Source organism: Hippoglossus stenolepis, chromosome 15 (genome assembly GCF_022539355.2).
Source record: "Hippoglossus stenolepis isolate QCI-W04-F060 chromosome 15, HSTE1.2, whole genome shotgun sequence".
Lineage (NCBI taxonomy): Eukaryota > Metazoa > Chordata > Actinopteri > Pleuronectiformes > Pleuronectidae > Hippoglossus > Hippoglossus stenolepis.
In genome coordinates, this window is record NC_061497.1 from 23,301,693 (window position 1) to 23,314,812 (window position 13,120).

At 44.2% G+C, this 13,120-nt stretch overlaps 1 protein-coding gene across 1 annotated transcript in view; it reads right to left on the minus strand.

The window, feature by feature from the left end:
* LOC118121717 (polypeptide N-acetylgalactosaminyltransferase 10) overlaps window positions 1–13,120 on the minus strand; it is a 49,722-nt gene that overhangs the window by 30,855 nt on the left and 5,747 nt on the right. The window contains 1 exon segment of the mRNA XM_035177784.2: window positions 631–733. Coding sequence (XP_035033675.2) covers window positions 631–733 — 103 coding nt within the window.

The window sequence follows — 13,120 nt, forward strand, 5'->3', positions numbered from 1 at the left end:
ATTCAGCTGATACGATATAAAAGCCGGTTAAATCTGTTAGGTTTGTAATAAAGAGACAAAGCTACGTTTCGCTCTGTCGGCCGGAGGCTGGATCGATGCATATTGTTGAAGATTAACTGTGTTTAATAATGAACTGTACAGATTCTACTGAGGGAGAGAAATCCACTCGGAGGGAATTAAGAGACGGAGAAAAGGAGACAAGAGTTCAACTGTGGAGCTGCTGTGTGTGTGTGTGTGTTTGTGTGTTTGTGTGTGTGTCTGTGTGTGGTCTTATGCTATAACTGAGCAGATGTTCTCAGTAAAATCAACCGAACACGTTGGACGTACCGACGCGTACGAAACAAGACCAGAAACACTGTGTCAGTATTCAAACTACACACTCTGACGCTAACAGGAGTCAGAGTTAGTTCACAATAAATCAACACACGTTTTATACCAGCAGGTCATTATTATCGGCTGGGTATGAGGATGACAGCTCCAGAAAAGTAAAGGCAAAAGGCAAAACTGAACCTTCTCTACATTTACCACACTCAAAAGTCAAAGTACACGGTGAGCAGATGTTGTCATTTTAGCTTCTTATCACAATGACGAAGACGGAGCAGATGTTCTGAGTAAAGTCGTTGGACCTACCGACGCGGGCGGCGTCTCTCCTGATCCCCTCGTAGTCGTGCCAGTCTGTCCGCCGCACGCCATCGAGTCCCACCTGAGCCACCTTCCTCCTCTGGTTCACCTCCTGCAGGAGCACAAAGAAAAGCACATCAATGCTTCCGTCTTTTCAGGTTTAACAGTTGATGAAAATACACCAGGTACAAAATACCACAATCTCCAGGTTGAGTTTATTCAGAAGGAGCAGGTGACGACCTTGAGTGTCGAGCAAATAAAGGAAATGATGCTTTCATGTCTTTTTAGAGTAATGAGATTTTTCCTCAGAAACAGAAATGATACTTGGAAACACTGAGGAGGACGAGGATGAGGATGAGGAGGATGAGGACGAGGATGAGGAGGAAGAGGATGAGGAGGAAGAGGATGAGGAGGAGAACGTGAGAGACTAAATAATATTGATCCGTAATCGACTACATGGTCCATTCGCAGATGGAACTGGTGCTGGAAAATGACAACAGACACACACATTTGTGGAAGGAAATTTTATATCCACTTCAATCTTCCTCGTGGCAGTCGGCCAAAACCTGAGTTTTCTTTTTTCACTTTCCTGAAATGTGCTGCTGACAGCTGGGTTCGGAAAAAAATATGAATTATTCCGAAAGGATCCTGAAAATCTACATTCAATTTCACACACACACACACACGCACACACGCGCACACACACACACGCACACGCGCACACGCACACGCGCACACACACTCATCACCATGAGCTATTATTCTCTCCACAGCTTAAAAATGCAAAAGCAGCCGTTTATGAAATTCTCGCTGCTTCAGAAATTACTTTTAGTGACTCAAGATATTATAGGATCACAGCACAACGGTAAATTAATTAGTTCCATGGGAGGATGCAATTAGTGAAATGTTGTTAACACAAGCGACACGTCTGACTGCAAGGAATACTATTAACCAGGCTGTTAGCTGATACCACAGCGCAGTTAAACAAACCGCTGTGGCGAGCAGTGTGTGTCTGTGTGTGTCTGTGTGTGTGTTCATGTGTAAAGTGCCTGCAGCAGCTGTTCTGTTTGCTCTCAGTCTGCTTGACATTTCGGAGACGGCCGAGCCGATCGGGCGACGAACAAAAACAAGAGCAGGAACACTGTGTCGATATCAAACTGCACTTTCACCGCGTGCTGCACACTGATGCTAACGGGAGGCAGAGTTAGTGCACGACAAATCCACACACGTTTCATACCAGCAGGTCATTATGATGTAGGCTGCGGATAAAGATGGAGAACATGACCGGTCCAAAAAGGTAAAACATCTGGATCGCCCCCTGCTGGCTGGCTGCAGTATACAGGCCAAAACACCCACCAACTCCACATTTACCAAGTAAAGGTAAAAAGTGAGAAGATGTTTTGGTCGTTTAAGCGTCTTATTATGAGTTTATGAGTCCACAGAACACTTTTGCAGTTTCAGGCGTAAACAGTGCTGCAGCCGATTCAACTGAAGATATTAGTGACTTAGCTTCAGACGTAATAAAACAACAGAAGAAACATCGGCAGAGTGGTGAGTAGGTAATGGGTGAACTTTCATTTCTGGATGAACTATTCCTTTAATCCAATGGAAATTTAATTACACGCAAAAAACTGTGTGTGCCTGTGTGTCTTTGGAAACAACACAGCACACTTCAACACCCGTTCATCTGTCATTGATCGTCTCGATTGTTCAGCACCAATTCTCTCAGTAATAATCAGCTTCTAATTACTCAGATTGACGGTGTCGGTGACGAGGTCAATTCTGACTGATTAGCATGACGAGGCCACTGAAGGGAAACAGCCACTGATTCGATGCTGCACAGCTCAGATGAACGAGGAGGAGGCTGAGGTCGCGTCAGCTAACTTTACTTTTACTTTCTAACAAGATGCAGTTTGAGATTGAACCATTTTCTCTTTTACGTTATCTTTATTTTATTCCAGTAAAACTCCAGTCTCCTCTTTTACAGATTCCCATTTCCTCTCAGTGCGTCGTGGTCGTACCTGACGTGCAATGAGATTCCCTCAGTGTCTCGGAATAAAGGAGGCGACACTGCGCCGCACCATTTCGTTTGATTAAATTTTCAGCGCACATCACCATGATACTCCACCAGGGCTGCTGCTCTAACAAGACCTGGAAGAGCAAGACAAGGAGAAAGAGAAACTTTTACATCACGAGCCGCTGCGAGTATTTCACTGGGACTTTGCCAAGATGTTATTTTTGTATATGGTATTATTTTGTTTGTGTGTATGTGTGTGTGTGTGTGTGTGTGTGTGTGTGTGTGTGTGTGTGTGTGTGTGTGTGTGTGTGTGTGTGTGTGTGTGTGTGTGTGTGTGTGTGTGTGTGTGTGTGTGTGTGTGTGTGTGTGGATGACAGAGAAGTATAAATGATCAAAATGGAAAAAGAAGTGGGTGAGAAACGTTGAGATGAAGCAGAATGAGGAGGAGACGAAAACTGAAAATATTTCTCCTCTGTTTCCAACCCCCTCCCACATGCACACGCACGCACGCGCACACACACACACACATGCACACACATGCACACACACGCACACACACACACACACACACACACACACGGGAATTAACTCCCAGAAAAGCTTCCGTAATCAATTCTAGTGGAACTTTCCGTAGATGCACGTTCATTCTCATCCAGATCGTTTGAGTTCAACTCAATTCACTTTTCGATTTGCTGTCGTTCTGCATCACAGCTGAGGACCAAGTGTCCATAAAGTCTGTCAAACCCAAGACGAGGTTTGGACGACACACGTTCCAGGACTCGTCTGGTTTATAACATCCCAACTGGAAGCGTACAAACCCAATCGTGTTACTGCACTTGGATGGAAACTGTGCAGACCCGCACCAGAAGAGAAGCTCATGGGGGAAAATCTATTGTTTCTGGGAACAACATCAACGACAGTGTCCAACACGTAGATCATTTCCTAATTATTAAAGTCGGTACAGATTAATAAAACAATGCCAATAATTATCGCTACATCATTTTCATCAAAAGTCTGATATTCATCGGATACAAACAAACAAAACAAATATCTCAGGATGGAAAAGCTGAGACGCAGACGAGGATTTCAAGAGTTTGATGATAAGAGCTGCGTCGATGTCACGTTAATATTCAGGATATTTGATCTCACTATTAGTGGAGAGTTCATTTAAACACTTTCATTCCAAACACACAGTCAAGCTTCACCTGCGGCTGCCTGGATGAACACAGACCCTGAGGGGAACCGACCCCGTCTCCTCCTGCTGCATCTGGAAAAAGATCCAATTCCACTGCCAGGCAGGAGGTGCAGGGTTTCAGATGAAGGGGTGAATCTGCACAGCTGTGGACCTGCAGCGTCCCATCTCAGGAAAAGCTAATGTAAGTGGTGATCTCGTTTTACAAAAGGAAAAATAAAACCAGTCATTTTCATTCTGCTGGTTGTGGTAGTTTCTCTGCCCCCCCCGCTGCGGGCTCCTTCCTAATGGCCATCATAACAGAGACGAGGCTTCACGCTGCCACAAATACATTTCTGCCCCGGGCCCTTCTGGACTGAATCAATATTCAAGGTGCAGCACAGACGAGCAGGAGCATCACGGGAGCTGCACCAGCAGCCGTGATGCTCCTGTTTGTATCTCCATCAACTGTGCAATCATTAATTACAGAGCTCCGCGTCTGACGAGTGACAAATATGGAAATTCATACTTCGTGGAGCAAACTGAGCGAGAGACAGAGGACGAGTAAATGAATCACTAATCAACTTTCATGCTTCCTTCTAATGGTCTGTTCATCTAATGTTTGCTAAAGGGTCTGTGTCGCTGGGCGGGGATAAACATACGAGTTCTGTGCAGTGTGTGTGTGGACTTCCTCTTCTTCACTGGACAAAGTCCTACGATCACTTCTGGAAGTCAGGAGGAGGGGGGGGGCAGCCTTTGACTCTTTCCTCTCAGTGTCGGACTCCAAAGTTCAACGAGTTGTTCAGTGTTAACCTCTAAATGTCTGAATGTTTCATTTAACCTACATTAACTTCCAAAGGTCGTCCCAACTTCTGCTTTGGACAAAACCCTGAAGACAGAGTCGAGGAAAAAACAGTATTTTAGAAGCTGCTTGAAGTTCCGTGCTTCAGTTTTTATGAGGCTGAGGGATTTTTGAAGTCCGACTCAAAGTACCGCTCAGAGGAGTCCGACCAAATCTTTCAGGAAGTTTCTCTGAAGTTCTGAGTTTGTCGGTTTAGTCTTTGGTGAATTTTGACCTGATGAAAGACGTGAGGACGGAGACATGAAGCTCCGGCGTCTCCGGCCAAGTAACCAGGTGTTTCATGGAGGATGTGGGTTCGATCCTCATGTGGCTCAGTGAATTTAGTTCCAACAGCAGAAGTGAAGACTGAGCAGCTCTGAATGCAAAGAGACCCACGGTGAGTTCACTTCAGACTCTAATGCTGCAGCTGCTGGTTCAAATCCTGCAGCGCAAACAATGTTCAATCACATCTGACAACATCCAGTTTCATGTCCTGGAAACCAGTGAAAGAGAAGCTGCAGCTCCCAGTTCTCATTCATTTAGACAGACGCCTAAAAGCCAGACTTAGCCAACATAGCTAATCTTAGCTTAGCAACTGTAGCTTTACATGGGAGGCTTTAGAGCTTGGGACTGCTCATTTCTGTGGGTCATACCATTTTGTTAAAATTATATTTAAAAAGGGGAAATTACAAGAATAATAGTGAAAGAGATGTATTTATACCTGTGTTTCTTATTTGATGGGAACTTCAAACTCTAACTAGTTGTTATAATGTAGTAACTGATTCCAAAGCCGAGGAGCAGCTCGTTAGCTAACTCCATCATCACGTGGAGTCTCAGGTTAAAGAGCCTCACTCCTCCACTGAGATGCAAGAACAACGCAGACTTTATTTCTGTCCTCGACCACAAACCTCTAATTGTTCAGGACTGTTGCTTTTTTCCTGACACCGCAGTCTTTCCACCATCACGTGCGCAGCCATCGGTTAAATGGCTTAATTGGCTTCATTTGTTTAATTAGCTGTGGCCAGCGACTGCTGATAACATCAGGCAACAACGGTTTCAGCTTTTTCAGCAGAAAAACTGACGGCAGAGAAAAGAAAAAAGCTGCTTTTCATTCACTCTGATAAAAGACCCATTGTGGAACATTACAAAGAAGAGCGATGAGCAGATGTGTTCTGTTATCAGTGGAGAAGGAAAATAGAAAATCCACCCTCCTCCTTACAGCTTTGTCCTTTTTATTCTTTAAATATCTACAAACCATTTGGCTCCATCTCACACGAGTTCCTGAAACACACGAGTTCCAACATGTCGCAGCTTGAAAAGGTCGTCGACGCCAAAAAACACCCAACAATGACATAAAGAGCGCAGTGGGTGAAAATGTCATGCTAACCTCTGAGGCATCACCTTTTCAGCAAAGCGTTCCCTCATCATGTTGTGTGGCAGTGGCTCTATTCTTCCTTGAATTGCATTGTGGGACGGGAGGAAACGTTTCTCCTGAGAACGACAGCGAACCCAGAACAAAGCAGCCGCGACCTCCCAGGTCTCACCTGCTGCTCCTGAACTTTCCATTAAAGAGCAATGAAAAACTTTGCAGACGAGTTAGACCCAAGAGTTTTAGAAAGTCACGTTTCTCCTCCGAATGCTTCTTGTTGCACGTCGTCACTGAATAAATATCACTGCATCGTTTTATCATCCTCAGTTTATTATTTACCATATTTCTATGTATTACAGCGACATGAGAAGAGAATAACCAAACTGCCAAGTCGATGATTTACTGTAAAAGCTTATCAGGTGTTTCTTGGCTAAATTAAATAAAACCATGCAACACTGCACATTGTTTGTATTCAGTTGTTTTACTTCCAGACTAATGCAAAGTTATTATTTCATATAATCAGGTTGAGTAATTGGATGGATTCACGTCACATTTGGTCGATATTCATTATCGACACGTGATGAAATATGATGACATTGGTGATACTCTGAGATTAGATTCAAACGTCTAACTTGGAAATCTCTCTGTGGGGGAATTAGCTCGACGTGACCTTGAAATGTGAAGAAGGAACTGTTATCGATCTGATTGATTAAAGATCAGAGACAGTAAGTCTGACAATAATGTTGATTATCTCAGCTCCACAGACGACACTAAGATTTACTCTTTCTCCAAATCGCTACCGTCTCATAGAGTGAAATCTATCTGTGCTGAGAACAAGTTTAAAGCTAGAGGCAATAAAATCTCCTTCATTCAAGTAAATACAAACAAATCAATCATCGTATTTGGCAACAGATCACGTTCAGCTTAATGTCAGAGCTATAAAGACAACGGAAGGTGGAAATCTGTCTTAATCGCCTCAGTTGTGAGTTTCAGCAGCAAAGAGCAGGAATTAGAGGTTTCATGTCCACACAAGGTTCAGAGGAACCCACTCACCAGCTGATCTCCAGCTGGGTGGACTGGTTTCCTGGTTTAAAGCTCACTCAGGAATATGAGGCCAAAACACTTCTGATCACCTTGAAGATTAAAATCCAGATCGACTTTCAGATCTTCAGGAGTTCAGGAGTTAATTTGGTTGTTTTCAACATCAGCAGTGAGACTTGTTGAACTCGACATTCTCACTTTCCTCTTTCTAACACTTTGGTCATTTCCAGCTGCTCTCAGATCTGTTGTGCAGAACAAAGAGGAGCACAGAGAACAGCTGGTATCAGCGATGAGAACACAGCTCCCCATTCATTCTCTGAGGAGGATGAATCAGACCAATACTTCCCTTTTCTGTTTCCTCTCCTCCTGCTGAGAGGCGACAGGAGCTGGGAGTGAGGAGAGGAAGCTTTTCTCCTCTTTCTTCTTTTCTTCCCCTTCCTGTTCTCTCAGATCACAGAGAGATCCACCTCCGAACCCCTGAGACACAATTACCTTTCCTGTTCTACCTCAGCCTCTGCTCCTCCTCCTCCATCTCCAGCCACTTCACACACGAGTCAATCTGTACCGGAGGCTCACCAACCTCCTGCTCCCGCTTCCAACAGCACTAAGCTTTCCTGAGCACTGCCTGACTCCTGCTGCAGAGGTCGAGAAAGACGAGCGCAGACGGAGGCTGTTCTCAGTCTGTTTGCGTGTGTCAACGCTCGGTGCACTTTTCTATTGAAGCTGTAAAAGTGACCTGCAGTGATTGACTCGCGGTGAGTAAAGACACAACACGTCTTCAGAGGTCTGTTAATCAATCGACACATTCTCAGGTTTACAACTTTTCAAAATGAAAGCTCTGTAACTCAGCTTAAAATATAAGACATCACAGCAACTAGCCCAATGTTGTGCTTTTACTTTGTAGGCAAATTGCGAAAGAGGAAGTGATTCTATGAATGTTGTTCCCATGACAGAGATCCAACGTGTCCAATATGGGGAAATTAAAATGTATCAAATTGTCGCCCAGTTGCTGATCACAGAAGTTGTTTTCCCAAGGACGTAAAACACAAGACAAGACAACATCTCGGTCTGCAGACGATCCCTTAAGCCTGTTTATTCAAATTGTATTAACATTGAACGTACCAAATGTCCAAATCACACAGAATTTAACTCTGCACTTCCTCTGGTCGTTAAGAATAAATACAACAAGTGTGAAGCTGATAACATGAACGGTTCACGAGATATGTGTCCCTCAGACATTTCTGGAATTAGAAGATTGATAAATCCTTTGTTGTCCGTTCCCATGTGACACGAGTGTTATCAGCTTGATAGTTTTGTAGAAAGTCCCGACACATCCACCTTTGACGCTGTGGCAGCAGATTATTCACCTGTAACCAGCCAGCAGACACAGATCAGCTCATCGCTCTGAAGTCATGAGACACACAATCCAAAAAACTGAGAAAGTGTCTGTTTCCGGGTCGAGGAAGCTGCTCCTCAGCATGTGCAGCATGTGCTGAGCTGCTCTGTTGTGATATTCATGTTAATCCCCCCCAAGCCAGACACGAGCTGGAGGAGCAGGATCTCCAGGCGAGGGCCCCAGCAGAGAGAGGAGCAGAGAGAGGAGCAGAGAGGCACTCTAAACCCCAGGAGCCGAGCGAGGCCACGGCACAGACCATTATCTCCCAAAAGGAGTCATTATCCAGAGTCCTGCTGAGAGGGAGAGTGCAGAGAGAGGAGCAGAGAGAGGAGCAGAGCGAGGGGCAGAGCGAGGAGCAGAGAGAGGAGCAGAGCGAGGAGCAGAGAGAGGACTCGTGGAGTCTTCTGCCTCCTGAAGGATCCGACTTACTGCCCCCGATATCGATGGCTTTTGATGTGACTGCTTGGAGGAAGTGGAGACCACCTGCTGTTTTCAAGAAACAGACAGAGAACATGAATCCAGACTCTCGCACCTTTTTGATTTGAACTGTTGAATCAAAAGACGGAGGAGGACAGACACATGAAAACATTATGGGATGGATTCTGATTGAATGTGTTTTTAGATTGTTCTCTCCTCTAACTGCGCTGAGAGACATGAGAAGTCACGAGAGGCTCAAAGTGCAGCTGCTGCTTTTGAAGCTGCTGAATCCAGCTCCACCTTTTCTCATCGCGTCATTTATAAATCATTTGACTCCTCAGCAAGTGAGAGGAACATTGTTCCGACATTTACTTTCAACACACTGACCTTATTCACACTTTCTAGTTATTGTTTAGTTTGTGGGAAAACTGTCAAATATCTACACAGACAAGAAGGTGAAAAAAATGCTGTGTTGAAGAATTTTACATATAAATTTATGTGATGAGTAAATGGCTCAGTAAATATGATCGTAAGGGTTTTAACTGTTTAATTAATGATTTCATTATTGTAAATAAAGCTTAATAAAATAGGGCAAGGTTCTGTTTCCAGGTGGAATTTGTGGATTAATAAAACACACAAAAACAAGGGACACACACAAATAAATAATATCACATAATGTTTTAGTCGGAGAATAAAGTGCTATTTTAGAATTTAGAACTATGTGGTAAAACTTTGGTGGAATATTCGTTCAACATGAAAATGTCCCAATGCACAAAACCAGGTCCATAAAAAAGTAGAGAGAGTTATCCACAGACCAGAAGGTTGCTGGTTCAAGCCCTGAATCCTCCCGTGTCTTTGAGCAAGATGCTGAACTCCACATTTCCCCTGACGGGTAGAAGAGCTGCATGAGTGTGTGCATGAGTGGGTGCATGAGTGGGTGAATGCAACTTGTACTGTAAAGAACTTGGAGTGGTCAATAAGAATCCATATAAATACAGTTCATGACCATTTGCCTCAAGTAATGACATTGTTTTCAAAGTTTGGTTTGGGAGAAGTTGCTTCCCGGAGCCCTGACCTCAAACCTCTGGGACGAGCTGGACCGCTGACTGGGAGCCAGGCCTCCTCTGCCTGCATCCTTCACCGACCTCACTGGTTCTCCAGTGGCTCAAAGAGAAGAAGAAGCTCTGCTGCCAGCTTCCAGAGTCGAGTGCAAACCCTGCAGCCGGAGGACTGGAGGCTGATGCGGCAGCTGACGAGTGAAAATGTGTTTGAGCGATATGTTCAGGTGTAGTTCGAGTGTGTCAGCTTATTTTCAAGCTCTCTGCAGCACTTTACGTCTCTTTTGTAGCTTCCAGGGTTTGTGTACGTTCACACACTGTAAACAAACTAACACTAAGAGGAACACACCGGCAGGACAGATGCACTCACGCCTGTGTGTGTGTGTACACAAATAAAAAGAAAAGACCTTCACTAACACACAGGGAGGAGGGCAAACAGCACAGCGGTACACAAACACACCTCCAGCTAAAAGCAATCCTGCTATCAGCCGCTTGCAGCCGACTACAGAGACTCCCCAGCAGCCGAGGGATATAAATTGATGGATACAGCAGGAAACATGCAGATATGGCTTTTAAACCCATATTACCGATGCTCAACACTTTGATGCACATGCAAACACAACCGCTGAGCAGAGTTTTGTTTTTAAAAAGCTGGTTCAGTAAATAAATCGATATTTACACCTGATTTATGGCTCCCACCGTAATCACCATGAAGCACAGGGATCAGACTCGATGCTGCTTTGCTCAAATGTCAAAGTTGCAGGTGCAGATACAGGAAATGTCAGTTCTCTTTGATGAGAGGACGGAGCCGAGATGCAAACGTGCAAATTAAGCGACATGAATCGATCCTGACGAGACGTGATGGAGCAAAGAAACTCCCACGTCCTGATTCTGGCATCGTCCTGCTTTTGTGTAAATAGCTATCATGTTTACTATAATAAGAAATATTCCCTTTATGAAAACTCCTGGGACTTATTAACATTCAGTTGTATTACCCAGAGGAACCAGGATGTTGTTTTGGAGAAAAAACACACAGAGATTTTAAGATGCAATGTAATCAGCCTTACAATAAATTCACCTCCATTGAATTGAGGTTATTCTATATCTGTACACACCCTGCACCTTATCGAGAAACATCTCAAAGCCCAGAACAAGAAGAGAATATCCAGATGCAAACTGGGGTAAATAAGAAAATAGATATTTGTAATTTGGGTGAATGAACCTTTAAGGAATCTTGCACATGCAGAATCTAATGTCCCACTTGCCAACAGGAAGTGAGACATAGTGGGACATCACCCTGGTGTGGTGGACCTGCTGCACGTTTCTGTGGGAATTTATAGTTGTGTTGAAACTGCTGGAATCGCAGCCTCCGCTGGCTCCGGTTCAACCCCCCCCCCTGAGCTGTTCAAATAAGCTTCTTATTATCATCACGTCTGGAGGAGAGGACACACCGCGGTGAAGGAAGGCTGCTCCGTGGACATTAAGTGCTGAGTTGTAGCTTCCTGTCCCGTCCCAGCTGAAGGCAGAGCCGAGCAGACGGGCGTCTCCGAGACACGCTGAGGTGGAGACACGCTGAGGTGGAGACAAGTCGAAGACGTCCAGATCAGAACGGGTTCTCGCTTCGTTCTACATTGTGCCACTTGCACAGGAAACAACTTCATCTTCAACTGTGTTCAGATGAAGTTCGGTCCCACTGTTCCTGAGACGATGCTAAAAATACTTTAAGACAATAAAAAACTCTGAGACGAGGCTGCTGCCAGTTCCCACTGCACGGGGAAAACTTTTGTATAATATTGAATATTACAATAGATCTATTTTCAGAAGCATGGAGTACGATCCTGCGTGTGTTTAACCTTGACTTTAGGTTGAGCTGAACAAAATCCAGTCTCTTGTTCAGGAGTTTTCAGCCGTAACACCTGAGCTTCATCAGCAGAAGGATTCCTCTGAGTGTTACAAGGTGTTGATGTGTCTCTGCTTTGTCCCGGTTTCCTCTCTCCTGGTTCTGCTGCAGCTCGGCTCTGATCCAGACCTTCAGACCTTCCATGAGATTCACCTGAGCTGAGAATCCTTAGAAATCTCCTGTGCCAGGATCAGAGGGAGAGGTTTCCAGTTTGGTGTCTGCTGGTTTTACTGTGTCTCAGCCTGGGATTTTAACTTTGATTTTATTTTGTCTTGTTGTTTGAAAGGTTTTCTGTGGTTGATTCTGGTTCTGACCTATAATCATCATTATATGTGAACATGTATATCAGCTGCTGTTTGCTGGCACCTCACCTGCTTCATTATCTTCTGTGGTTCATGTGTTTCACGCTTGGAGGCGTCGACCTCACAGAAGTGCGACTGTTCAAAGTTAATGTTTTCTGATCTGCTCCGGTGAAAAAAGGCTGATTAGCCAAATAGGCTGTTTTTTATTTAAGGACAATCATTTGTAAATCACTGTGTAACTTCTATTAGTTTATTTTTTATGACCGAAGGATCAGCCTCAGTAGGTCGACTGTGGAGAACACAAAATAAAAGCTTTGCCATGAGGTGCGAACGATGATTTTCACTTCGGAGACGTTTCAGACATCAAACGACCCGTTAAACAGATATTTACTAAAAGACTGAGACCTTGAGTCATCGCTTGTAATTACTGCAGGATCTTCATTACAGATTATTGAGAATATTCATTTTCCTCATTAATTGAAGCTAATTTAGTTTCACTCTTGCGACCTATGACGGTTAATTAGATGAAACTCATTGTCACAGAGAGACCAGAAAATCAACAGTGTTTAAAAACTCATGTTCACTTTTTCCTGAAAGGTTTCCTCCTGCAATTTGTGCGTTTAATTTCCGTCCAGTGTGAACAGCAGAGGTTGTAAAGAAACAGAAAGGAAGTCAGGATACTGGTTGAGTCAAAGCCGATGACTCAGATAATGTCTCCTGGTTTCTTATAACCATGACAACAATGTTTTTATAACCTTAACCATGGATCCTATTCGTCTAAAATTAAATGAAGGAGGCGGAAGTTCAGAAAACGCTCCTTGGAGAAAACTACCCGGGTGATTGATTTCACATCGTTTGGTCCTGAAGCACTTTCTTTTGTGAAGATCTTAAAAATAAACATCCATCCATTACCTCTCACAGGGGAGCATGAGCCAGTCAGAGCGAGAGCGAGGCCCGATATGAAATCATGTCGCCAGTGAAACGCAG